The 26,727-nt window shown below is 35.4% G+C and overlaps 2 protein-coding genes across 2 annotated transcripts; both read right to left on the reverse strand.

Annotated features, from left to right (window-relative positions):
- Nucleotides 1-609: 609 nt before the first annotated feature.
- Nucleotides 610-13,804, reverse strand: LOC114534751 (carboxy-terminal kinesin 2-like). The gene is made up of 15 exons (XM_028556224.1): nt 13,663-13,804; nt 11,847-11,959; nt 10,747-10,830; nt 10,322-10,462; nt 9,411-9,462; nt 8,688-8,860; nt 7,938-8,174; nt 6,573-6,863; nt 5,781-6,065; nt 5,505-5,681; nt 3,694-3,832; nt 3,109-3,248; nt 2,810-2,883; nt 2,545-2,620; nt 610-2,030 (listed from the first exon to the last, which is right to left on the reverse strand). The coding sequence occupies exons 2-15, from the start codon at nt 11,862-11,864 to the stop codon at nt 1,983-1,985; spliced, it is 1,935 nt and encodes a 644-aa protein (XP_028412025.1). The 5' UTR covers nt 11,865-11,959; nt 13,663-13,804; the 3' UTR covers nt 610-1,982.
- Nucleotides 13,805-14,608: 804 nt separating this feature from the next.
- On the reverse strand, nt 14,609-26,652 carry LOC114534717 (tyrosine-protein kinase receptor Tie-1-like). The gene is made up of 15 exons (XM_028556183.1): nt 26,589-26,652; nt 25,939-26,237; nt 24,134-24,452; nt 23,457-23,639; nt 22,731-23,041; nt 21,732-21,822; nt 21,095-21,274; nt 19,324-19,440; nt 19,015-19,190; nt 17,125-17,253; nt 16,666-16,736; nt 16,013-16,053; nt 15,723-15,819; nt 15,240-15,339; nt 14,609-14,885 (listed from the first exon to the last, which is right to left on the reverse strand). Exons 2-15 carry the CDS (start codon nt 26,089-26,091, stop codon nt 14,778-14,780), a joined length of 2,076 nt encoding a protein of 691 aa, XP_028411984.1. The 5' UTR covers nt 26,092-26,237; nt 26,589-26,652; the 3' UTR covers nt 14,609-14,777.
- Nucleotides 26,653-26,727: the final 75 nt, after the last annotated feature.

The raw sequence follows: 26,727 nt of genomic DNA on the forward strand, positions 1-26,727 counted from the left end.
CGAAGAAACTAAATCCTACTCAAGCAAACTTTTAGCTGCTTTGGTCATGCTCGGTTTGGCAATATTGAAAGATATAATAGGATCCTAATTAAAGAAAAGTATCATCCAATTCTTCAAGGACATGGAATTTCATCTGGTACAAAGATGATCGCACGTCTAACTACATGATAATCACCCTAAGCACATGCACATCTTCTATGTGCCAGAAATCTTTTAGAAGCAAACTCATTCTGGTGATCTCGTTGTCATGGCTTTCCACCTCATATTCCAGATCTAAAACCTATGGAGCACTTGTAGAACCGTTTTAACCGGAAGAGGGCGAGGCACAGACCCGCCAGCCAGGCTGACTTGAGGCAAGTGGTCAACGAATGCTGGCAAGGTATTGAACGTGTGACATTAAAAAACCTATGGAATCTATGCGAGCAAGAATAAAGGTCATTTCAAGAGCAAAAAGAGGGAACTAAGCAATGACATGTAAATGCATGTTTGCACATTAAAATACGTAAAAATGAATACCATAACATCTCATAGTTGTTGTACAGCATGTATTTTTCTGTTTACTTATTTACTTTTTTCTAGTTCACTTATCGGTAAGGTTTTCTGTAGGATATTAATATATGCTGCTAAAACAATGAAATACAGTCACTGGACTCAAACTTTTGCCTCCTACTGTATATCTTAAAGGATTTTCTCTGCAGGGTTTCCCAAATATACGCCAGCTTTGAGATTCAGTTTTACTATAAAGAATCATATACTTATCATAGGATTGGCTAAACACTAGCTTGAATTTCATCATAATGATCTCTTGCCGGTTGTATGAAAGCCGGGTATATAGCGTTATCCACCGTATAGTGATTTTCAACCGATTTCAAAGGAGCGTATATATTTGCGTCACCCAGATTCATAGTTAATTTTGCGATTTTTTTGCACGTATAAAACTGGTTTGGCACAAGACTGGGCTGGATCATAAATGTATGTATAATTATATAGTAATTATCTGAATTACAAGAACCTGTCCAGTTCATACGTCATGCATTGATCACAAATTCCTAACAAGGACCACATTCTTTTAAGGTCTGTTCACATGATCCAATTTTGTTGGATCCAACTCACTTCTAAGCAGTAAATCTACCAAAGCCAATTCAGTATTGCTTTTCGATAATATCAATAAAAATGTAGTTGTTTTGGTTAAAGACAATAAATCCAAAAAGAATACTATATATCTGTTTAGTTGGCATTCTTTTTTACAAATTTAAAGCAGGATTATAAAGGTCGGGTTCCTTTCGAATGGCAGATTGTTTTGGAAATCGTCCAACTCAACTATTTCTGCATGGGCAAAAGTCCATGAAGTTTTAGAAGTGGCACATTCATGTTGCTTTATCAACTACATAAAGGGGAGTTGGGACTTATGAGTATATGGAGATGCACAGGAGAATGTATATGTATTTCAATGATAACGGCGCACAGAACTCCATTAGACAGCACGCATCAATATAATTGATAGCTTCGACTGTTGTCTTTCATTCCCATATATTATTGTATGTAGCTGACATAGCGGCAGATATAACGTCATGCATAGAGGGAAATTGGGTCGAATTGTAAAGTCGAGTTTGATCCAACATTAAGAGTATGTTGCGACAGACTGAAAAACAGGCCAGTGCAATAATTAAAAATGTTCCAAAAAAGAGGGACATTAGATTTTGCAGTTGCTTTATGAATTGAGAATTCATCTCTGCATGCTCTTTATGCATGTTATCGATTTAGCATCCTACGCTAAGGACCGAGGCCCGAATGTAATAACACCGCGAGTTAATATTTCTTATGGTGCAAGTTTTGAGAATCGCAAAATATTTACAAAAATATTACAGCTTTAGTCAAAACTCCACAAAGGTACTTAGGCCAGAGTACTCTTGCTATATACATGTCCACTTATTATTCTAAAAGGATAAAACTTATATTTTAATGTCATTTTAGTCGCGTCTTTAATTCTTTTTAACTTTTTGAGCGGTGCCAATGTTGCATGTGTTGACCTGAAAGAAACAGAAACACCATGCCAAACCAATAATATACACACAGCGGGCGGCTACACTGTAATGTTTTCAACATAATTCGAATGCAAATGAACATACAGTATCATAGAATGTCAATATATTACTTAGAAATATTTTCAATAAAGAATACCACTACGTTAAAAAAAATAAAATAAATAAAATAAATAAAATAAATAAAATAAATAAAATAAATAAAATAAATAAAATAAAAATATAAAATAAATAAAATAAATAAAATAAATAAAATAAATAAAATAAATAAAATAAATAAAATAAATAAAATAAATAAAATAAATAAAATAAATAAAATAAATAAAATAATAAAGGAATACGCAATGTAGCTATCAAATGGTTTTTCATGAAAGATTGCGTGATCCACGCATAAAAAAGGGACGCGAGAAATCCGGAAACCCATCAGTTACTATGTAAAAGCGATTCACCGGCACATCCGCAAGCGATCCACAGTTGCAAGTTTCTTACTATATTTGTTTACCTTGGTCGCAAAACGAAGTGAGCTGAGAGTCTCTTGTAGAGAATCTTCACGAGGAGAGATATTGACAAACATTAGACTACAAAGAAATTTAAGATATCACTCAATTTTGCTTCATACTTGCATAAGGCATTTATAAAGATAGATGGCAGAGAATCTAATACGGAGACTCGATATAACAAAAAATCGAGTATTCAAAACTAAGTTAAAATAGTTTCCAATAAATATAAATTTAATATGAAGCTTCAAGGATAGATTGTAAACTTACCTCTTACTGTTTCCACCAATCGAATTTTGAAGTAAATAGGTCAGTTTAGAATTTCTGTATGGCACATGGGAATCCTGAAGGAAAACGGAAGAAATTCAAATTAATAAAGTTTATTTCTGTAAACGTATGAATTAAAGACTTGACCATGCATGAGATCACTCAGGAATGAAGCGGCTCAAATTTTTATACCTTAATTTCATTTTATACAGACGTCTTGGGCTGTCATAATAATATTAGCCTTGATTCCTAACCCCCCTATTACTAGTAGCAAGTATTGTACAAAGTAAGTGATCATATACCTTGTTTGCCAAAGCATTGAACACAATACCCAGATTAGACAAACTCTTGTTGATATTTTGAGTTTCTTTCAATCTCGCCCCAGTCGACCCAGATTGACTCAAACGCTCGGATCCAGCAAGATCCACAAGACTCAGGGTACCTAAAATGTTATTAATATGAACATTAATTAATTGTTATATAGGTGCTGTGTATTTCAAGTGAAAAATTGTTGCCCACATATTGTCATAAAGTTTTTTTGAAATGAAATTGTTGTGTAACATGTATGCTTTTGTTCCGATATAACAATACACTTAATGTTCACTACACCTCGGGAAATAGTGAGTTTTGTTTTCCCTCGAGTCTAAATGTTTCCCTTGACACTCTTGGGAAAACAAAACTCACTGTTTCCATCGGGAGCATACATTAAGTGTATATTATTGACAGCATGATAATTAGTATACAATGCCAAAGGTGTATAAACATGGAAAGAACCGAACAAAAAACAAAGTTTACTCGGGATGCTTATTTATTTACTTGGCACTATTGCAATTTGCTACGTAGCTTTTCCAGATATAATTTATAATCGTTTTCTCTAATATAATTACCTTGACATTGCTCTCCCGTAATATCATTGTTTCCAGTTAATTTGAGCCGAAACACGGAATGGCTTCTGGACGAGCGCTCATTGCAGTTCGTCGCCGCAACGGCGCGGTTCTCGTATGCCTTGTGCAGAAGACTTGATACCTAGAGAATTAATTCACATAGCACCATTGATGGACTTGAATCATCGTCAGAACAAAGACTGATTTCAAAACTGCCTCGGAATGGTTTAACTTGTCCATATTCGTGATAAAATGTTGCCAAGGTTTGGTCTGTTTTAGTAAGTAATCTTTTTATTGCTTCACTATATTGATGCTCAGAGTCATTAGTATGATAAGATAACCAACAATATGTTAGCAATCAGAGTGGTCAAGGAAAATAGTCTTAAGTATTTTGACCTAGTCTCCATTTGAACGTGAATCATAGGGCGCTCTCCTTTAGGCGGCCATAATGGTCGTAAATTATTACTGCGTCGCGCACTGCGCGAACGCAGTCTTAAATTGCCGTCGGTGTTGTTTTTTTTTTTTGTGTTTTTTACGTTTTCGACCCGGTCTACCTGGCCGCGCAGGCCAACTAAGATAGTCGTATTTTGAACTCGTTTGATTTCGTATCGAAATATTTTCGTGCTAAACACACTTCAAATAGTAATCTAAGCTTAGTAACCCCCACAAAAGAAATATTTTACTGAAACAAAAAATTGAAAAAGTTTGTTGTCGCCGGGATTCGAACTCGGGTCGTGCGAACCAAAAGCAGGAAACAGCATGCACGATACACGTCATATAAAATAACACGTACACGAGTCGCTGTGCATGGCCGATAGCGCAGGAAATCTAGACGTCTGTCGTTCGAGAAAATACGTACAGGTAATCATAATGCTGGGACTTGTCTTGTTTGATATGCTCACTCTGCATACACTAGCACACACTGATCATGGTAAACCTGCACTAAAACGGGTTTACAGACAACGATCACATGAATCATGAAAGCCTTGTATGCCATGAAAGCCTTGTATGCTATGAAAGCCTTGTATATACCATTCTATGCCATTTTTCAATCAAACCGCACCTTCCTTTAAAGGGTAAAAACGGCCAGACCGATCCTATTGAATTTCAGTACAAACTGATTCCCAGAGTACATGATTCCAAACTCAGCCTTATTCACGTATATCGTTAGCTACATATGCCTAGCACCTATAATGCAGTTTTACCCGTATATTCTGTACGAAGTGCTCTATTTACTAGAAAACCTAAGAAAGAAACATTTTTCTAAAGGAATAAATATTGACAGGAAATGGGGCACAGTTGCATGCAACGATTGGCGCGACGCAGTAACCGCCAGAATAGGCGTCTTGTTTTGAATTGAAAGGGCCCATAGTATATATGGCAGTCAACATATCAAATTACAGATCTCAACACGGAGACATTTAAATACATTCGGAATAATACGGAGCATGACTTGCTCGAGACAACTTGAAACGAACCCATTTGAATTTTTCGATACTTTGATATCGCGACGTCGGATTATTATAATTGGTTGCATGTGATATTATGTAACAATGTCAGTGGAGTCAAAATGGCGATACATTTTTTTAATACTTGCAGTGTGTTATCACGTAGTTGTCGAATTGCGACTGTTGCCTTTGTGTATATTTGTGGATACATGCACGTACTAGAACCCTTTCTAGTTTTCAATAAATTCTCCACACATCTTAAACGATGAAAGACGTGAACTATCGGGCTGCTCCCACTCCATTTATAATGCAAAGCCATGCATGCACCAATTAAAAGTGATAATACGCAGCAAGCTCCCAACCTACCTGGTTCGGAGACTTCACCGTAACTGTTTTCAAGTTAGTGACATCAACATCGTTCGCCTGCTTTCCGGTGTTTGTCACAACTTGCTTGATTTCGTGTTTTACGTTCGGGTCACCTGTGGCAAGCAGATCACGTATCGTCTCGTTGTATATCTCGAGAAATGACGCCTTCATATCGTACTAAGGATAAAAGAGAACGTTAATTTACTGTGTCGCGATATCCGCAAAATTTATTTCTAGAAAAACAAATTGTTTTGCTTAGTTTGCATTTTTTTTTACCTTCCATCCTTTGCTCTCCAAATTTTCACAAGTATAAAACACTTGCTCCATGGCTCTAGGTATCATTCCCCAAGTCTCTCTCTCGCTTAAATCTCCCTCCATCGTGAACGTTTTGCCCGAACCAGTCTGCCCGTATGCGAAGATACAAACATTGTAACCGTCAAGCACGCTCTGCACCAACTGAGATATTTCAGAAAATACCGTTTCCTGAGAGGACACTGGAGGAAATACTTTGTCAAAGTTGAATGGAAGGTTGCTGGCTTGACGCTTCGTGCCACTTATTGACTAAAATAAAAAGTGAGAATATAGTCTTTTAACTTTTCATTTCAGTTTAAAAACATTTGAAAAACCTTTTGCAGAGGACGAAAATTCGCGTACTCTTGTTTTTACTCTTGGTTCAGAGCAAGCGGGTCAGGTTTATAGGGTTATTCGCTTTTTAGAGGTTAGTTGTGCCAACCATGGCTAAAGCAAGAAGCGGGAAAAGTAGAAGAAAGTCAATATTTTTGCTCAAAAACAAGAAAAAATATAAAAAATTGAGAGGGAGTTGGACGCAGTTTTTCACTTTGTATCGCGGTATGTCAGTGGTAACTATCATGAGCAAAAGGAACCATGTGGCGTCAGCGAAGCTAGCTTAAAATCCGCCATCTTTTTGGCGTGTCGATTTGGCCAAGAGCCAGTTCTCCAGGAATTTAAATATAGCTCAGTGGTGTCAAGTAAAGAAGTTCCTGGAGGCGTCCATTTTAAAAACAATGTCACCATTAGGTTCAAAATGATATTCCTCGATCTAAATACCTCATTTCCATTTGTTTGACACAACACAACGTTTGTATCATTCTCAAACTCCATCTTCGTCAGCGGAACGTCAGCCTCGGTTGGTAAACTTGGTCTTACTCTGCAGAATACACGAATATTTCCCTTCAATTCCTGGACAGCGTTATGGAGCTTTCGTCGTGTTGTTTCTTCTTCCCTCAGCTTGCATTCTAACTCCTCAATAGTTTCCTCACGGGATTTGACTGTATTTTGAAGCTCGGATATCAAACCTGACTGGCGCTCAATCTCATCGTTCGCTTTCTTAAAAGAAACCTAAAAACAGGAGTTTCCATGGATTACATAACGATAAACGAAGAATAAACCATGCAAACCAACTTTAACCTTACGGTGGGTAAGATACAGACCATCTGCACAAACTGTTCCCAAGCGTAAATTAGACCAGGGTTATGAATGCCAGAGAGGACTGACCGGTCTCCTTCATCAACACAGACCTTCATCAGTGCGACTTGAAATTTACTACATACGTTATAGGGCGTTGTGTGCTTTGAAATTAATCTTCACGTTGGAGGTGATTAATTGTCCTACTCCACCGTGACTGACAATTAATTCCTAATATAACTCCCATTAAAGACAATCGATATTTATAGTTTATAACTGTCTATAGTCTATAGCTGTTCATAGTTTATAGCTGTTTATAGTTTACAGCTGTTTATAGTTTATAGCTGTTTATATAGTTTATAGCTGTTTATAGTTTATATAGCTGTTTATAGTTATATAGCTGTTTATAGTTTATAGCTGTTTATAGTTTATATAGCTGTTTATAGTTTATAGCTGTTCGTAGTTTATAGCTGTTTATAGTTTATAGCTGTTTATAGTTTACAGCTGTTTATAGTTTATAGCTGTTTATATAGTTTATAGCTGTTTATAGTTTATATAGCTGTTTATAGTTTATATAGCTGTTTATAGTTTATAGCTGTTTATAGTTTATATAGCTGTTTATAGTTTATAGATGTTCGTAGTTTATAGCTGTTTATAGTTTATAGCTTTTTATAGTTTATAGCTTTTTAAAGTTTATAGCTTTTTATAGTTTATAGCTGTTTATAGTTTATAGTTGTTTATAGTTTATAGCTTTTTATAGTTTATAGCTTTTTATAGTTTATAGCTGTTTATAGTTTATAGTTGTTTATAGTTTATAGCTGTTTATAGTTTATAGCTTTTTATAGTTTGTAGCTGCTTATAGTTTGTAGCTGTTTATAGTTTGTAGCTGTTTATAGTTTATAGCTAAGAACCTAAATTCGATGCACTGCATGTACGTTGTTATACAAGTTCCTAAACATGTAAGTATGCACGTACAAAACGCTCGCGTTTATTGCCAATGCTTCTTACCTTTGTTGCCTCTAATTCCGTGTTGACAGTCAAAATTTCTGTAGTCATAGTTGATAATCTTTGCTTCAATGTTTTAATCTCGTTTTTCGCCAGTTCTGATTCAAACTTATATTCCTCGTTCTCCCGCTCAACGCGATCCTTCTCTTCCCGTTCTCTTCCCAATTCTTCACGCAATTCTCGCTCCGCCAGTGACTTCTCTTCCAGACGAGACTGCAGTTCCTTGCTTAGCGCCGATGCCTGCATGGAACAGATACGCAATGATAAGTTGGTTCAGTGGAATAAAAATACATGCAGTTGATTTTTTTACCAGAAGTAGTAGAAATTTATCCATTCTGATTGGGTTACTGAAAATGTAATCAAACTTGCTGATTGGTCTAGAACGAAATCCCCCCTTGTTGTTTCGTATTGGTTTCGCTGATAAAGTCATGGCGAAAAAAAAAGGGGGCCGGTTGTATCAAGCCTGTTTAGCTTAAACGGTGGATAAGTGAAAATTAAATAACACTCTTACACGATCTGTCTTAAATGAGTCAACTTGAGTATTATGCACTGAATATATAGTTGTAAACAAAAACATTTAGTTTACTTGTTGAATAAAACGATATAAGACTTGCTTTCTATTTTGAACTTAACCACCGTTTCAGCAAAACGGGCTTGATACAACAACCGGCCCCTGGTAAACATGCAGCAAGGTTTCTTTTCCTATAATAACGAGTTTGAATGAGACACGTGCAGCATTACAATATATCTAACCTCCTCTTTTTCCTTTTCCTTGAGAACCACGTTTCCCTGAAGTTGATCTTTCTGTGATTCCAGCGTCTCTATTCTCTGAATATTTTCTTGTTGTATGCTCTTCAATGTTGTCATATATTCTTCCATATCTTCCATCCGACCCTTGTAATCCCATGCTGCTCTTTTTGGAGCACCTGAAGGTCATGAAATAAGATATCACAATGTGAATACTTCACAGTGCATGCGATACTGATAATTAAAACGAATTCATTGAAACTGCTGATTAAAACTGCCATCTGAAATGCATATAAATTATTTTACCCATTATCGTTACCAAGCTACTGTAGCTCGTTTCAGGGTTTTGCTCAATTAAGATTATTGTAATTGGATTCTAGTAGAGTAGTACTCTTCGTAAAAACTTTCATATCGACTGCTATCAAAAGCAGGCAACAGTAATTAAATAAATTAATATAAAAAAACTTTTTATTATTAATCCAAAGAATCACAGCAGACCAATAACTAAATATAAGACGGGGGTGGGGGGGGAAAGAAAGTAGACAGGAGTCTTGAATTTACCTTTCATCTCAACTTGTTCTTAATAGGGGGGGGGGGGAGGGGTCAGTACGTTTTTCGAAATTTTTAGTTCCCCCCAAATTCATATTTCTCTGGTTCCTATGGAGGGTGACTAATGACTATTAAAACCGCAAATAAAATATTTAAGATGTGTTTAAAATTACTATGTACCTTTCTTTTTTGCAACGGTTACAGTTTCTCCTTTCCTTACTTTTGCAGCAGGCTAAAAAATCACAGACAAATTTTTTAAGGGGTAAACAGAAACAGATTTTACACGACGAAAAAGACATCGTCAGCATTATTTATATAGTGAAGTCTTTTAAAAAACCACGAAGAACGATGATTATGATCAATGCATATGAAATTTGATCTCCACACGGCATTTGAACCATGCAAGGATACTGTATGCGCGGGCGAAGAGCATTTGTTTGTTTTGCAACCAGGGTACGGCGTAGCACACGAAAGTGTCCAGTTTTCTATATTGCTGTTCTATACTTAAGAAAAAACATTTTCCGTGTTTCTTATAGAGGCGGGAAAAATTCCGTGTTCTATACAGTTTTAGTATACACCAGACTATTGTTTATTACAAATCCTACATTTTGATTGGCTACTCGACCATTGTCTATTCGTGATAGTGAACGTTTGGGAAAAATTCGTATAAAATTGAATTAATTTTCGGTGTAATTGCGGTGTTTCGATTATTTTTTCGAAATTAATATATCTAGGTACAGGGTGTATACTAAAACAATTAGACAACTCGCCTTCGTTGTCTATGAGCGAATAGTCAACTCAGGCTTCGCCTTCGTTGACTATAATTGGCTCATAGACAGCTCGGACTCGTTGTCTATAAACATTATTGTTAAATAGAAACACGCTTCTCGACCAATCAACACGCGCGTACTATGAATGTTATATTATAAAATGATATTTTTACAGTATGGAATATATCGGTACTGTATAATTATACATTCTAATGCTGTCAAAACATGTTTAAAACTACAGTATATATATATATATATATATATATATATTAATATATATATTAATATATATATATATATATATATATATATAATGCTTACCACCATGTTTTCAGTGTTCGAATTTTGTCTTTTTAAGCTCTTCTGCTGAGTCGGTTGTGTTGTTGTAGCTGGTCGTTTAGCGGTGGTCGAAGCTGCAGTGTGTTTATTGATGCTGCTAGCTCGTGGGTTCAAAGTACCCGACTAAAATTGAGACAACATGGTTTATTTGTAAAAAGGAAAATTGTAGTCGGGCTTCGGCCAAAAGAATGCAGGAATTATACAGCCACGACACTGCAACCAGGAAGTATGCAGGTGAGAGGGGTGTGGGGTAGAGCTTGCCTTGCGTACATATATACAAACTGAATATATATACATGCAATGTCAATGATATGCTAGGTGTTATAAGGACCAGGTTTTTAAAAATACCAGTCAGCATGCGCCATGGCCGGAATTAATGCGGATCAGAAATTTGTATCAAAACATACAGTTTGAGGCTTTCTTTCATCTCTGCACGTTGCCATGGTTGCACGACGAACTACAGCGATGGGTTGTTTTAACTTCCTGCCGGCCTAAAAACGCAGTAAAGCAAATTACACTTTTTATTCAAATTTAAACTGCGAAGGGTGCCCCCAACACATTCGAACACATCGTATTTTCTGTGTGCTAGCTAGCTTGACTCCACAGAGATTAATCATATTATATCATTCTGAACTAGTAAATTGTATGAAGTTTCAGCAAAGAGTTGGTATTCTTCACCGGCAGGGTTCTGATGTACGAGCTTAATAGGCCCTAAGGCCCAGGGTGATCATGAGATTTTGTAATTTTCATGCTAGATTCAGTCAGATATGCACATGCATAATCATAAACGAGTCCAACCAGTAGCGTAGCCAGCCTGTCGATTTGTCCCGCTATGCTAATATTTTGGTGTTCACTGACTGTGAAAACAATAGATTTCTAAAGGCACGAATAATTATAACTCGAAATTTACATCCAGCTGATCTGAGATCATGACGTCATAAAGCGTCTCGACAAAACTGAGTTATCATGTGCCTTGTGTTATTTGTACTTATTCTTCCAATTAATAGTATAAAGGGTGAAAATTTTAAATTCTAATTTGCAGTTGGGGAAAAATAAACGTGTTTTCACATAAATATAATAAAATTACTTGACTTTTGAGTGTCGAAGTCCATTGCAATGAAGGAAATGATAACTCAGTTTTGTCGAAGATCTGGCTTCTGATTGGTTGATTTTTATGCCCAGTTCAGCTGGATAGCGGGACAAAATCGTCAGGCTGGCTACGCCACTGAGTCCAACAGGTCTGATTTTAATATTATTACCAAATTTATTCCATGAGGGGGCACCAGCTAGCTAGTAAGATTTGAGCAGCTTTACATGCTTATATAAAATACCGTATTCATACACTGCATGCACAACCCTAACGTTTATTTTGCGAAAAATGATGTAAATATTTTAAAACTGTTTTTTGACCCCTATCTTAGATAGACTAATAAATTTAACCTTGTAATAACCTTGAAAATGTGTGCCAATTACAATTCCTTACTAAATAAAAATTATGCTTGCTTACATTTGCTTTTGAATTCATAATGATAGCTTCTTCTTTATTTCTGGGTTAACTAAATGATTTGACCCAAGTCTGTATCCTTCACTCAGTATTTCAGGTCGGGTGGTATAGCTAGCCTACAATCACAATATGATAATTAAGGTTTGGTAGGTTCTCACACACATGCAGTTGTGGCATACAGTATCATGTACTGTATGCCAATTATTAAGTGAATTAACCAGTACTATAAAAAAGGAAACATGCTCTACAACTGAATAATTATGATATTGCACAACAAATTAATGGGCACTTGTTCCGCTGACTGCATGATCCATTCATAAATAAGTAAACTAATAGAACTTTTACCTATACCGTGAGCAATGGGATCTATTAATGTATCATTCTGATCTGTTGATTGATCAATTTTCTATCCCAATCAGTACAAATCGTATAAGCCAGCTAATTTTAGAGAGTTGCAATCGTTTAAATTACTTTAAATCTTGGTAATTTTCTTATTTTAGGCATGCAGCATTTCACAAGGGTTCTGTTTTAATAGATGTATTATGCATTCCTTTCAAAAGTTATTCATTGTCCCTCTCTTTTGGCATTGCCATCCTCCTATGAGGGTAGGTGCAAACACTGGGTGCAAATAAGTCGTGGAAGCCCTAGCTGATTGTGTGTGCCTTAGCTAAGGCACTACCATGGGAATTTTTTTTCGAATGGAGGCCTATTACCCTTATCTTACCCTTCCCAAATATGTGACAAGGTTTTATTCTTTCCAAGAGGCACTCCCCCACTAAATATAGTTATGCAGCACTAGTAGGTTCTTAACTACCGAACCATACTGACATGCATGTTTGAATGGAATAGTAAACTAAGTTTGTTACTTGCTTGCATAAGAAATTATAATTCAAACAAGAACACAATATACCTATAAAATTCGATCAGCTTTGAACATTGATGATGGTTGTATGCACTCATGCTTACGTTGAACAGGATGTTCAACCAATACTGGTAGGTTAATATTTTAAGACAAACTTGGTTACTGGGGATTGTAAATATATGGGCATAAATTCAAACTTTAGGAATTACATGCGGAGTAGCTAGAGACTTCTATGGCTCTGACAATCAAGGTACCAGACTTTTGACAGTCATTATAAGACATTTATTTTCTCACTTCATAATTTTTCAAAAAAAACAGCTGGTGGTAATCTATGTCAACCTATGGATGGCAGCAGCCTGCATCCCACAGGCCTACAAAACAACACTAGATCCATTCAAGTAAGATGATGCCACAGCTCAGATACCAAAGGTAATTTTGGGAACAAACACTTAATTTATGTTGATCACAATGCGCTTTGCTATAGAAACTGGATGCAGATCAACATCAAATGGTTTAGGCAGACACCTTGACCTGGCTGAAGTCTGGAAATCAGAGCTTAGGCCAGGCTGTGAAATTCACATAATTTAATTCTGATAGTGATAAGTAGGCCCAATTGTGTTTACAACACAGAAATGTATACAGGTTGTAAAACTTTAGTAGGTTTTAGTGCATATAACAAACACTGAGCTATAGCACAGTAATAAAAAGCCTAGCTGGTACATTATTTTGTAAGCCAGATTTTTATTGCTAGATATATAAGTGCCAGTTACAAAAGGAAATTACATGAATACAGTACTTCGTAGATGTATATTCGTGGTATTTTATACTACATAAATACACTATTTCTCTATCTGTTATATATTATGTATGATCCATGAATCAGCACTGGGCATCGTATATTTAATATGCTGCGACTATAAACAAAATATAAATACCGAGAATGAAGAATTTACTTACCTTCACTGTTTACAATGAGATTTCTTTAATAGCTGAACGAGAGCTGTTTCTAATACGTAATACACAAATAGATCACAATATATTTTCTTTCTTAGTGTTTAAAATTACCCAAAAGTAAAGGATAAAATTATATATAAATTCTTTGTCAGACAAAAAATCGTTGTTATTCGTTTCAAATTTTTGCCGCTAAAAAGAATTTCCGATTGCTAGGCGAAAGCTGACGGTTACCTCCGACAATATTTCCTAGCCTGCGAACAGGTGTTTAAACTTTGCTGGGGCCATAGAATAGAAGGAAAATAAATCACACCTTTCAACCGTTGTAAAGTGCACTGAAGTCTGAAGATGATCAAATCGAAACTAGTATCCGCAAAATGAAGTCGTTTTTAATGCGCAAAAAGGCAAGTTAACTAAGATTTTACCTGAAAACAAATTACCAAAAGTGCCCTTTCTGTGATGAAAAATAACTTTTTGACTGAGAAGCTAATGTAGCTGTAGTGCTGTGCATACTATTTTAAAATCGAAGCTGTCTTTTTTGTTTTCTACGTATGCCCACTTAAAACCATGTTACACGGTGCGATTTTTCTTTTTAGTGAAGAGGCTTTAAGTGTAAGAAACACCATGGAGTGTGACAAAGAAAGAAGATTGGTACTTGCCAAATTTACATATTTCAAAAGAATTAAGAATTGCATTGCAACTTGCACGAAAAATTGTACCGTGTAACAGGGCTTTTACATGTGCTAGTTTCACAGTAACGACTTTTGTTGATAATAAATTTAAACCGCATTACTGAGCTGCCCTTTTTATTAACCTAATGTGCCCCTGCAAGTTGGTGCCCAATCTCTGCAATGTCTTGCTAATCTCGGGATGCTTCCTACGCCACTGACTCGCTGTTTGATGTTGTTAGAATGCTAAATCCAATTATCCAGTATTACTTCGAGGATAAATATCGTCTGAGAATAAAAATTCGTAACGTGATTATGATTTTGAGGTCTCACTCACCAAAAAGCTAAGCCTATGGGATCGCTGTCATATATAAAAAAGATTATAGAAACACCGTGAGAACAACTACATAATTCTCATAATTATATCAGCCATATTTCATAAAAACTGTTTCTTCAAGCGGTTACATCATCATTTTTCTCATCCATGAGCTCAACCTCAGTTGGGTTGATCGTTAAACAAAGCTTTCCATCCTTTAGTTGCTTCACATTGATGTAAGACTTCTACGAATGAAAAAATCTTTACTCAAACGCAAAAGATGACGCAAAACATATTTTATAACATGATAGCTATTATGTGAGTTAGGATAGACACCTAAATGTCACATTCAAACCTATTAGTATTGTACTGATGTAATCGCATATTGATGACAGATCTAAATTATATGTTTTTCAAAATTTTTGGACTAAGTCTAATTTAGAGCTCAGCTATTTGTTGATAAACTCTAATAATTGTTTTCAATCGGCAATTAAGAATGGAGTCATGCGAGAAGACAGAATCTTCAGGGTTCAGCTTATATAATCCTAAACTGCAAACAGACATGACCGAAGTATAAGATAGCATTACTAGCACTTTACCTCGTCATTACTCATCAAATCATGAAGACGTTGGTGGATTTCAGAGAAGGTTGGTCGATTCTTAGCATTAACCTTCCAACAATTTGACATTATTTCGTATCTGAGTAAAGAAACCGGTTCATTAAAAGGTTTTATAATATGGCAAGCGTCACTTCCGGTGAAATCGAGCTCATTGATTGGTTGAGAAGAATTTTCAGCGGTCCATTACTTTCCCGAAACGGACCGACACTTTCTTGTAATGGACGGCGTTGCCGGCGATCCATTACGAGAAGAAAAACAGAGAAATTTTTAATGAAGAAGGCACGTCTCGAGACAGTTTAGTAAACTAAATAATTCAATATTTTGTTTTTGTTTTTATCAAATGCGTACCAGGCTAATAATACGAATTCATGCATTTCTTGTTTCTTTCATAGAAGTGTTAAACTGAACAGCTAGGTCATGCGGGAACTGCATAGACAAAAGCAAGCAGAGTATCCGACTTACATTTCACTTGAGCAGTGAGGTGGTTTTGGCATTCGGCATCCGGATCCAACATGATTGATTATGTTATACGGTGATATCGCCTTGTACGGCTCTTCGCCTGAAAATATGGCAAATTGAGTACAGTCGTTTTCTTTATCATTGATTTCATGGTTCTATTTTATAGCAATATAGCTTTTATTCCTTGCATGGTGACTTATACGAACGACCCGTTACGGCTGATAAAAAGAGAAAAATAAAAAATTTGCAAATTGAAATGAAACGTTCAAACTCGTACATACGATAACACATACCCAAAGTCACGATTTCATAAAGAAGAACGCCAAAACTCCATCTATCAATTCAGAATGATGTATGTCAGATGCATAACATTCTCCGTGTCTGTGAATGTGATTTTGCGTAACGACTTTCTTTATTATTTCAATAGTCATTATAAATGCTGTGCAATACTGCAATTCGCAAAAAAACGGTAAGGACCAAATTGAGCTTCAAATAAGAAACAAAAGTACACAGGCCAGTCTCTAACCCAGTACTATGGCCAGTCTCTAATCTACCCAAGAAACAAAAGTACAATAGCCAGCTCACTCTAACTTGGCGAAGGAACAAACGTTCTATGTCCAGTTCCTACCTACCTAAGGAACAAACGTACTTCGGCCAGTCTCTAACCTACCTAAGGAGCAATTAAACGTACTATGTCCAGTCTCTACCAGCCCAAGGAACAAACGTATTATGACCAGTCTCTAACCTGCCTAAGGAGCAATTTAACGTACTATGTCCAGTCTCTACCAGCCCAAGGAACAAACGTATTATGACCAGTCTCTAACCTGCCTAAGGAGCAATTAAACGTATTATGTCAAGTCTCTACCAGCCCAAGGAACAAACATATTATGGCCAGTCCTCAACCTGCCCCAAGGAGTAAACCTATAACCACTAGGCAACAACTTACACATCGCTGGCTGTTGTAAATATACCATGAATTAGGCTCTCCAAGGCCATCCATTTAACAGGAAGAAGATTCTAATAAAATGAAATAAAGTAAGTAATCCTTAGTATGAGCTTTTATATCGAGAAATGTTGCACTGTTTCCAAAGCAAAACAAAGTTGCATTTTCGATGTCAACTTTTTTCGATGTCAATAAAATCGTTGGCAAAAAAAACAACTCAAAAATTTTTTCTATTTTTTTAATATTTTTGTCCAGACTCTTTTGTTTGTTCAATATTTTGAATATGAGTTTCATCAAATATACGTTATATTGGAAAATAATTTAAAAATAAATCAATATTTCCTAGTTTAGCTTGTAAATAATGTCTCTGATAATCAGATTCACTATTTTAACAAATTAATCATGCCAATTGAAAATTTTTTTTTCAGTAAAATTGTCCTTTTACTATTATAGTTCATATACCTGATTGCTTCGTATATATTCCTCAGCACTTCCAATATCTCTCGCCAAACCGAAATCAGAAATTTTTGCAACGTTTTCTAGTTCACCGGCAAGAAGGATATTTCTGGCTGCCAAATCACGATGGACAAACTAAAATATTGCAAGAAGGTTAAGGCCATGCCTGAATGCCATAATCATTATATAATGGCATGCATGAATAAGCATATATAACGGGAACAGGTAGTTCACGTGCATGCAGATGATACAGTGGCTGCATGTATGATATCTGTTTGAAATTGTATAGAAGCATAAATTTCCAATCTTATGGAATAGACCCTTTCGATAATTACGTCACAACATTATCGTTTTGAGATGCTGGGCCTTATGCTGGGGTTAACTGAGATGGCCATCGCGTTTTACTCTCACGAGCAACGTGCAAAGATGCAAAACATCTTCTTCAACACATGCATGAAAATGTTCTTTTTTTCATTTTGACAAAAAAGGGTGAAAATAAGCTATAACACAAGAACGAGACTGCCGATCGTGTCCTGGTAGCCTCGTTTTAGTGTTATGGCTTATTTTCACATTTATTGGTCAAAGTTAAAAATTCCTTTTATGCATGTGTACAAGAACAATGTTTTGAAAAGAACTTAAAATCCATGTAATTTAAGGTGATTCTAAGTTTAAAACCATAATGTTGGACGTAATTATCGAACGTGTTTATTAAATGCCACTGAATGAGGATTTAAACGGTCAATTTTCAATGGAAAGCATTAGCCTATAGCTATAACTGCGAGTACAATTAATAGGAAATTCGCACCAAATTGCTATAAGCTACTCGAAATACATGAATGCAAAATCTCCTCGCCTGAAGCAATAAACATATATTTACATGACTGAAATTCTACAAGACTCGTTTCTGCTGAATTGAATGATCAAAGTCGAATAAGAAAAATCCTATATCAAGAACAAAATTGTAAAGTCGACTCTCGAGCTATCACATCCAACTATAATAATAAAAAAAAATCATCAATTGTGCTATGAATAGTGTTAAATACTGTACTACAATTTTTAGCGAAATATAAATTCCTTTTTAAACACAATCACCTTTAAAAATAAATGCTTTCCCAATCTTAATGATTTTAACGAAATTGAGAAATAAATTCAAAAAGGTGTCGTACGTTGGTAAAATACTTGCATGCGTTAAAATACAAAATCTACCTATTTACCTGCATGTTCAGGTACTAGTGAATTTTTCGATATTTTCAAAACCAACCGAATGAAAAATATTTTGAAAAAGTTTTGTAATTCAAACTATCAGTTATGCTGACGCGACCAAAATTTTTTGATTTAGCCAATCGCACGCTTGCAAACGTTCGCTAGTTACCAGTTTTAACTCGTTTTAAACTCACGTATGTGCATAACTTACAAAAATGCCCAACGTCCATGACATATAATGGCGGACAACTTTAATTTCGCACCTTCATTATATTCCCGGGCGTAATTAACTGAAACCTCTGGGGGGAATTAGTACCCTTGCTCTTGTGGATAAACGTTCATTAGCTTTCGGACGTCGAACCCTGGTGAAATTGGTAACTTTGGCTTTTGATTTGATAAGCAATGATGATCTTTCTACTAACACTCTTTTGTACTAACACTCGATATCGATGATATATCATAGTAGGCTGCATAATACATGCATGCTAAAACACACAACTATATTAATTTTATGGATTTTATCATCTTGGTGGACTTTATTAAGCCGCCAAACGCAAACAAAATAAACTTTAAAGTGGAAGAAAAGTCCATATGTAAACAAACGGTATGATATATGATTGCAAATTCGAATTCAACGTTGAAAAGATTGAGAGCTACAGTGCACTAGTGCAGTAGGCGCAACTGTCATAGTACCTTTTGATTCGAAAGATGCGCCATTCCACTTGCCACATCAACGGCAATTTTCAAGAGTTGACGATCGTTCAAGGTGGAAGTTATATGCGAGCCAAGGTTAGTAATAAGTTTACTCTTCCTCAGAAATTTCTGAAGATTTCCAGCAGAGCAGAACTCTGTCACCACCATTACTTTTCCTGAAGTAAAATATTTGATATTCGCGGCATCAATTAAAAATACGTAATTACAAAGTGCGGAACAACCCTACCTACTAAAGCAGAGATATTAATGAACAAATATAATAATAATGGTTTTTCATTTTTGTCGTACCTTCCACTGAACAACCGCCTATAAATCTTATTACATTTGGATGTGGTTCTTTGTTAATTTTTTTTAAGGTCTCCAACTCGGCCAAGAGATCAGATATATCGGATTCCTTCGCAGTGTCTGAAACAACGTCAACAATTTTAAAAGTTGCACGTTATATAATATTCATAAGAAATAGAAAACATTTTCCGTGTTTCTAAAAAGTTTTAGTATAAATTTCGAGGTGACTATTGATTTTCCAGCTGCATTCTGATTGGTCAAGATTCACTGTATCTGATGCTTTTTGTTGTTGGTTTTCAACTAAGAAATTTGAAGTATTTGAATTTTTTATGAAATTATGTTGATTAATTATTATTAATTTTTGCAAACACCTCGAAATTTAAACTAAAACATTTAGTCGCCTCTTGCTTAGTAACCACCTCGCCTTCAAAAAACTAATTGTTAAAATAATATAGACACGCGTGTGGGGGTTTGGGAGGACATTATTAATTCGAGATCTCCCAAACTTTCGAGCGTGTTTCTATGAATGAATAGAAACATAAGACTTTTTTATCTATGTCATTTATAATATAACTCAATAAAAAGATTTTGCAGAGATATTATAATTCGATTCAATTACAAATTCTCATTACATTACATCGCTTGTCAATTTCGGCGGGAAATGTCTCGTTTTTCTACACAGTTATCCCCGAGCGGGCGCAGAGCGCCTGCGAGGGTACTAATTCCGCTCGGAGATTAGGAAATACACCCGGAACCCGGTAGAACATAGGCGAATCCAAAGTTGTCCAAATTCTATGTCATGGACGGTCGACGTTGGGTGGTTTTGTAAGTTATGCGCACGCGCGAGTAATCAACGAACGTTCTGATTGGCTAAGACAGAAAGTTTGTATTTCAATGAGAACGTCAGCAATTTAACTGTCATTTCGTTAACATTTTTGTAAAAGCGTTTCATAAACTTTGTGCAAAGAAAGTAAAACGAGAAGAAACAAGATATATAAGAAGCATGACAGATAGCAAAGATGAACGTAAATACAGTCAAGACAAAGCCGTGTAAGAGGAATAATTCATTTTTTGCAAGCTTATAAATGTTTTCAAAGACAAAGGGTACGTGATTATTTCGTATTTGTTTCGCAGTAAAAATGAGCCGTATTTGTATACTTTTCAGCTTTGTATGCCGTTTATTTGATAAATTTTCAGCTTTTTATGCAAACGCATAAACCTGTCAAAGGCTATTACACCTTTGCTTTAACTTCAAAAAGTGTTTTTGAAAGTGTAATTTGAATTTGGGTATCAAAAATACACATGCACTATATTTATAAAGTATAAAACTTTTAGCCGCCGGCGTCGACTGCAATTACAGAATAAAATAACATTTGAAGTTTTTCTTTGTCTGTGAAGATTTTGTACTGTTTTAATCGTCTGAAACTTCGATTTTAAACCGTTACTTAATTGCTGGCATGGTATAATGCAGCAAAATTGAACGGGCAATGTTTACACTAACGTTTATGATTATTTTTGTATTGAATGATGGAAACATTAGCTATAATATACTCGGTAAAATATAATAAGACTGATTTGAGTTTTGTGTCATTTCATAATATAAGTTTAGGTCAGGTTAACTCAGGAAATTGTGTACTTGGTTTGAAATAGCCAGGGGTTGCTGCATCCATGTATTTCTAGTATATATAGAGACACGCTCCTCGACCAATCAGCACACGCGTATTCTAAATGTTATATTATAAAATGCAATATGAATTAATTTAAGATTATTCACCTTTCAGCATTTTGACAGCAACAAGTTCAGGATTATCGTGTCCTGGAGCCGCATATGAAGCTTGTTTAACGATTCCAAATTGTCCAGCCCCGAGTGTTTTTTCCATTATGTGCAAGTGGTTTGGCGAAATTTCCCAGTCTATCAATAAGGTTACATATGAAATTTCTTCTGGCTGGAGTTCTAAAGGAAAATTCGCGTTTTTTTCTCATGTCCCAGCTATAATTGGGAAATTTTACACTATGTTAGAAGGTACATATGGACAATAGACACCAAAAGTCTAGTGAATGCATGCTATTCTTTTATGTATGTTATGACGGGTGTGTCTAAATTATTTGTTTTTTTGTAATGCGCGAGAATGAAAAATCCTTTCCACACTTTTATCATCGTATCATAGACATTTTAGCTACTTATCATGCCGATTTGCACTGAATTTAACTTTCCACTGTGCGCGCAGGCAGCCGGTGTCTCTATTCGAAGCATTGAACAGGTTGCATTAATTGAATGAGTTAAGATTTTGTGGCACTTCACTTTACAGTTCAACATTGAGTGAAATGACAAAAAATTTTAACTAATTAATGGGAGAATGTAGGATTCTTTATTTTTAATAAAGAATTTTCCTAGAGCTGCAATTACTAACCGCTTTCTTTGTTCAACTGTTCTAGCTCAAGCAATTTATCGTTTCGAGAATTTTTCGTTTTGGGACGGTTTGTGATCCAGGATTCAAATTCCTGTCATGTAAAGAAACAAGAAAAAAATGTATATGGTAATATTTTTTTATGTAATTTTGATTTTCTTCATAAAGATCTACATCTTCAGTAAACATTAGTTTTCAGACATTCTGTTTTGCATATACTTGATGCAATAGATCTTTCCCCTTATTATGCTTGCAATGCGTGACGATATATAGTTGATTATCAAACAACTTTGAGCTGCGATATCGCTCTGCTTGGAAGCGATTTTTTCGTTGTAAGAAAAGCTTTCCGATTCTTTTGGTTTTTTGTTGATCGTTAACTTAATCTAGAAATAAATCGCTTCTGAACATATATGGCGGAATCAACTACCGTGAGTCACGCATTGGGCACTTGAACGCCAAAAAGGGGAAAGGCCGGTCTATTACAGTAGATGTGAACATCCTTGATTACGGAGGCGAAAATTTATGTCGGTAATAATCGTAATATCTCAAAAGGTTGACAAGGTTAAAGCAAACAGAACATCTGCAAAAACACGCCATGCATGATGCATGTAGCCGTGCCTGCATGCTTTTTCCTATCATGCAAGAAAATATCTTCTGTTGCCATTTTTCTTCCTAAGAAACACGCAGCGGAGTTACATACAAATATGCAATATTTAGTGATACATTTTATAGCAATCATCGCACACTGTTTCATCACACGCTGTTGAAACAAAAAAAAAGCGTAGCCAGAAGGAGAATTTGGGGGTCCATATTCATATATTCGTGATACGCAGGATTAAATTCTTTTCAAATCAAATGAATTGTCTTTACAGTCTGTTAACAAGTAAATATGGGCTCCACCCCAATTATCGATGCTGCATGGCTGCTCCACTGAGTAAATGTCTATATTTTATATCATTGCTGTATATAATATATATAATACATGGAAACTGTTGGTTTTACCTTGATCGAAATATCTCTGCGTCTATTCTGAATTTTCTTTACTATAAATAAAAGGGAAAACGCAACCAGGCAAATAAACACACCAGATCCTGCTACTCCCCCGGCTATGGCATAAACATTATTGTTTGATCGTGAATTTACAGCTTTTGTGGTTTGTTGTTTGTCCGTCGAAACACCTCGTAGATTCTCTGCACTCTTTGTCGGAACATCCTTCCGCCCCTTGATTGTTACGTTGTAAAGATAGACGGCTTCACCACTGATACCATTCTTATCAACAGCTTGCACTTTAAAATTGTACAATCCAGGTTTTTCTAAAAAATGAAGGAAATGAATAGATGACTAGAAGATTTATTAGATCGATGACTAGAAGATTACTGGTCATAAACAGTTTTCTCAGTTATGAGAAGTTTATATTTAGTCCCCATGAAATGGCAATTAATAGGCACGGGAAACTGACAAAATTTTAAATTCGAAGTTCACACTAAACTTTGACTGTGCAGGAAGGGCATTGTCATATAGTTACATTTTATTGATATTTAAAACGGCGACGATCATCGGGCGCTGTTTCTATGCCATTTCGCTTCGGTTGGTGTAAGGTACATTGTTGTGAAAGTGATTGATTTCAACATTATTGCTTATACGAAATTTGTTTGAATATTTCAAAAACTTTTAGCATAACTTCTGTTGCAATTTCAGCTATATTAAATAATATAGTGCGTAACTCACCAAAATCACATAAAAAAGGACTTGACACAACCTGTTTTTGGAGTAAAAAGTCACTCTGATTTGTCCCCCACGATACTAGATAATGATCGACAATATTATCAGCAGCAATTTCTGGGTTCAGCCATGAAAGTGTTAAACTTCTTTCATGTACCACGACGGATACGTTTCTAGGTTCACTTGGTCCTAAAAATAGGTGTAAGAGTAAAGTCTGTAAATTGTGATGATCATGCATGCAAATTTCTCCAAATGTTTTAAAAACTGAATGAAATCCGCCATTTTTTGAAGAGAGGCAGAATTCAAATTATACGAATATGTAGCTCTAGGATGTATCGATAAGGGAAACAATATTATTTGATACGTGAAATATTTGAAACCTAAATTTAAAATGGTAATATCTATAATCATTCGTCAAATGATTAGGAGTAGGAGTAAATTAATAATTGCCAAAGATAAAAATATTATTTATTCTTAGCTTTCGGTACTAAAATTTTTGATATAGCGTTAACTGGCGACAGAAGAGAAAAATTTGAAAACAAAATGTTTCCGCCGAACGCCACAACCAGACAACAATTTATTCATAATTCAGTAATTATCGTGTTTTCGGACATCGTATAGGATCTATACTAGCTCTTCGGGTCAGCATTTTACTGGAAAGTTTATAAAGAATGAAGTCTCACCAGGGGGAGGTCTGGGACAGAAAGCGTAGACTATTCTGTCGCTCAACAGAATCAAATCAGGATATGTTGATGGAAGCGTTTGACCAGCTGTTGATATATTTGTCAAGAATGGCACAGTTCTAACATTTTGTTGACGGTTACCAACAGCAATCCCAACAATGATTATGCCTTTGTCTCTCAGTTTCTTTGCTTCAGCTATGGCGGTGTCGTGCGGTTGTTCCCCTTTTCCCGACCTTTGCGTTGGTGGTCCATCAGTGAGCAGAATTATGACATCATCTTTATCTTCTCGATGATTTAGTGAATTATTTCTCTTGAATATCTGTAAAAGAATCAATCTATGTATATTTAGAGCCGGTATATAGACGCTATTATACACGCTTTTTGTTATTATTGTAAAGGAAAGGATGCAGGTCACAAATTGATGGTTATTGATTTGGCCGCTAACCTTAAAGATAATCTTGGATGCTTTTATCGTCGCAAACCATTAAAATAAGACTTAAAACCATACTTGATTTTAGGATGGCTCAATATAGTTAATATATTAAATAATACTAATAATTTGAGATATTTCCAGTGCTATAATTTAATAGCAGAATTTTTTTTTTCTGAAAAAAAGTGTTATTGACTTTTTTTAATCCCCGAGCCGGTGCGAAGCACCGTGCAAGGGTACTAATTCCGCTCGGATATTTACACCAACGATGTGCAAAGGCGGTCTTCATGGACGGTCTTCTACGTTATGCGCATGCGCCAGTGAGAACTACTAAGCTCTTGATTGGTAGAGACAAAAATTTGTATTTTCAAACATGAGTGAATAACTGTCATTTCGCAAAATTTTGATGAAATTTTTAAATTTGTGTTTTCATACATGTGGAATATATGTATTTTTAATTAAATTAGGGGAAAACTCGAATGTGGTCAGGACTTTCGAGTTTCGACCGAATTCACCGTGTATAATGAAGTCGGAAAATTTTACACTTCATAATATTTCATCCGGCACAGCTATAAAAAGTAATTCTTTTGTGGTAAACACAATTTTAATATTCTCAAATGTATTTCACTATAAATCTGAATGTGTTATGTGATAAGCGACAGTATAATTTCATTTATAAACTCCGTTTTCATAATGACAAAAACCGTACAAAAACCAGTCGAAGCATCACATAAAACTTGGGAAGTCGTATGAGGCGTCTGATGTTATATTTCATGGTAATTAATAATCAAAACAATTTACCATGACACTGACTATAGATGAGTGACCTAACTTCCTGAAAAAGGTAGGAATCTTGTCGTATGTTTGCCATTTTTTCACAAAAATATGAGGATAAACTTTGATTCTTTAAAAATATACAGCCGTTGCGAGTTGCTATGACTACAGCGTTTCCACGTGCAGAAGAACATTTCCATACTTTTCTCAATTTCTTTTTCTCTTCATACCATGTACCCTCCCAAACCCCCAACCCACATAAATTTTCTAACAATCATGTTACCATCCCTATGCTTAACTGATTTCGTTCAATTGAGGCGAGGGGTTGCTGCATGCATGTATTTCTAGTATACTATTACTTAATAGTTTCCGTGTTTAGATGGCCGAATCCAAACACGCGGGAGTGTTGCTAGAATTAAGAAAAGCGCGCGAATTTAGATTTAAATTTTTTAAAACTTTAAATTTCCGTGTTTGGATCAGGCCGTCCAATTCAGAACACGCGTGATTCGACCAATCAGAACACGCATTATATACATGTTATTTTATAATTATATTCACTGAATAAATGATTAGATTTGAAACCATAAACAATTTGACTTACCTTATTTGCTTTTAATAAAGCTACATCTGTTCTTTTTTCTTGATAATTTATCCAAAAGGGATGGCGGAGCCCGAAGATTCTTCTTTGCACATCCGTTTTATTCCGACTTTTCATTGATAATATTATTTTAGTACTCTCATTACTAAACGTCATGATTGAAATATGACTTCCTTCTGGTGAAACATTCAGTTGAAGATTGTCGACAAGTACATTAAGAAAGACTGTACAGAATATAAAGTTTATGTATTCTCGCCAAGTTGAAGTATCAACAATAATCAAAACATCTTTAATGCATTTGCCTACAAAATTAGTAAAACGGCAAAATGATTAATCCAAAAGAGAGTGCACAAGTACCTCGAAGTACCAAGTTATACTTAATTTGTTTGGCAAGAATATAAATTATTGCATTTATCAAAGACAGTTGCATTTAAAAGTGTGCACCTGTTGACACGGGCGATTTTTCTTCTTATTTCGGTGTAATAAGTCAGATTTAACAGGATTTTGATTAAATAGGTCTTTAGCCAACGGGCGTATTTTTCAGGCACACAAAATCCGCGAGTTTTTAAAACCCTCTATGATTTTCGCTCGCAAAGAAAAAATGATGTAAAAGTAAAAGACCAAAACTATTAAAATATGGTGGGAGAACTTACTTGGAGTAGCTTCAGATTTCCTTAGTTCTATTGTTTTGGGTCGTTTTGTTATCTGTTTATTACAGCAAATATCCAAAGCTACACAGATGAAACTAAACTTAGATCTGTTTGTGGATAAATAGTTGTCTAATGTTGCAAT

This window comes from Dendronephthya gigantea, unplaced genomic scaffold (assembly GCF_004324835.1).
Source record: "Dendronephthya gigantea isolate DGI-Jeju-01 unplaced genomic scaffold, DenGig_1.0 000105F, whole genome shotgun sequence".
NCBI lineage: Eukaryota > Metazoa > Cnidaria > Anthozoa > Malacalcyonacea > Nephtheidae > Dendronephthya > Dendronephthya gigantea.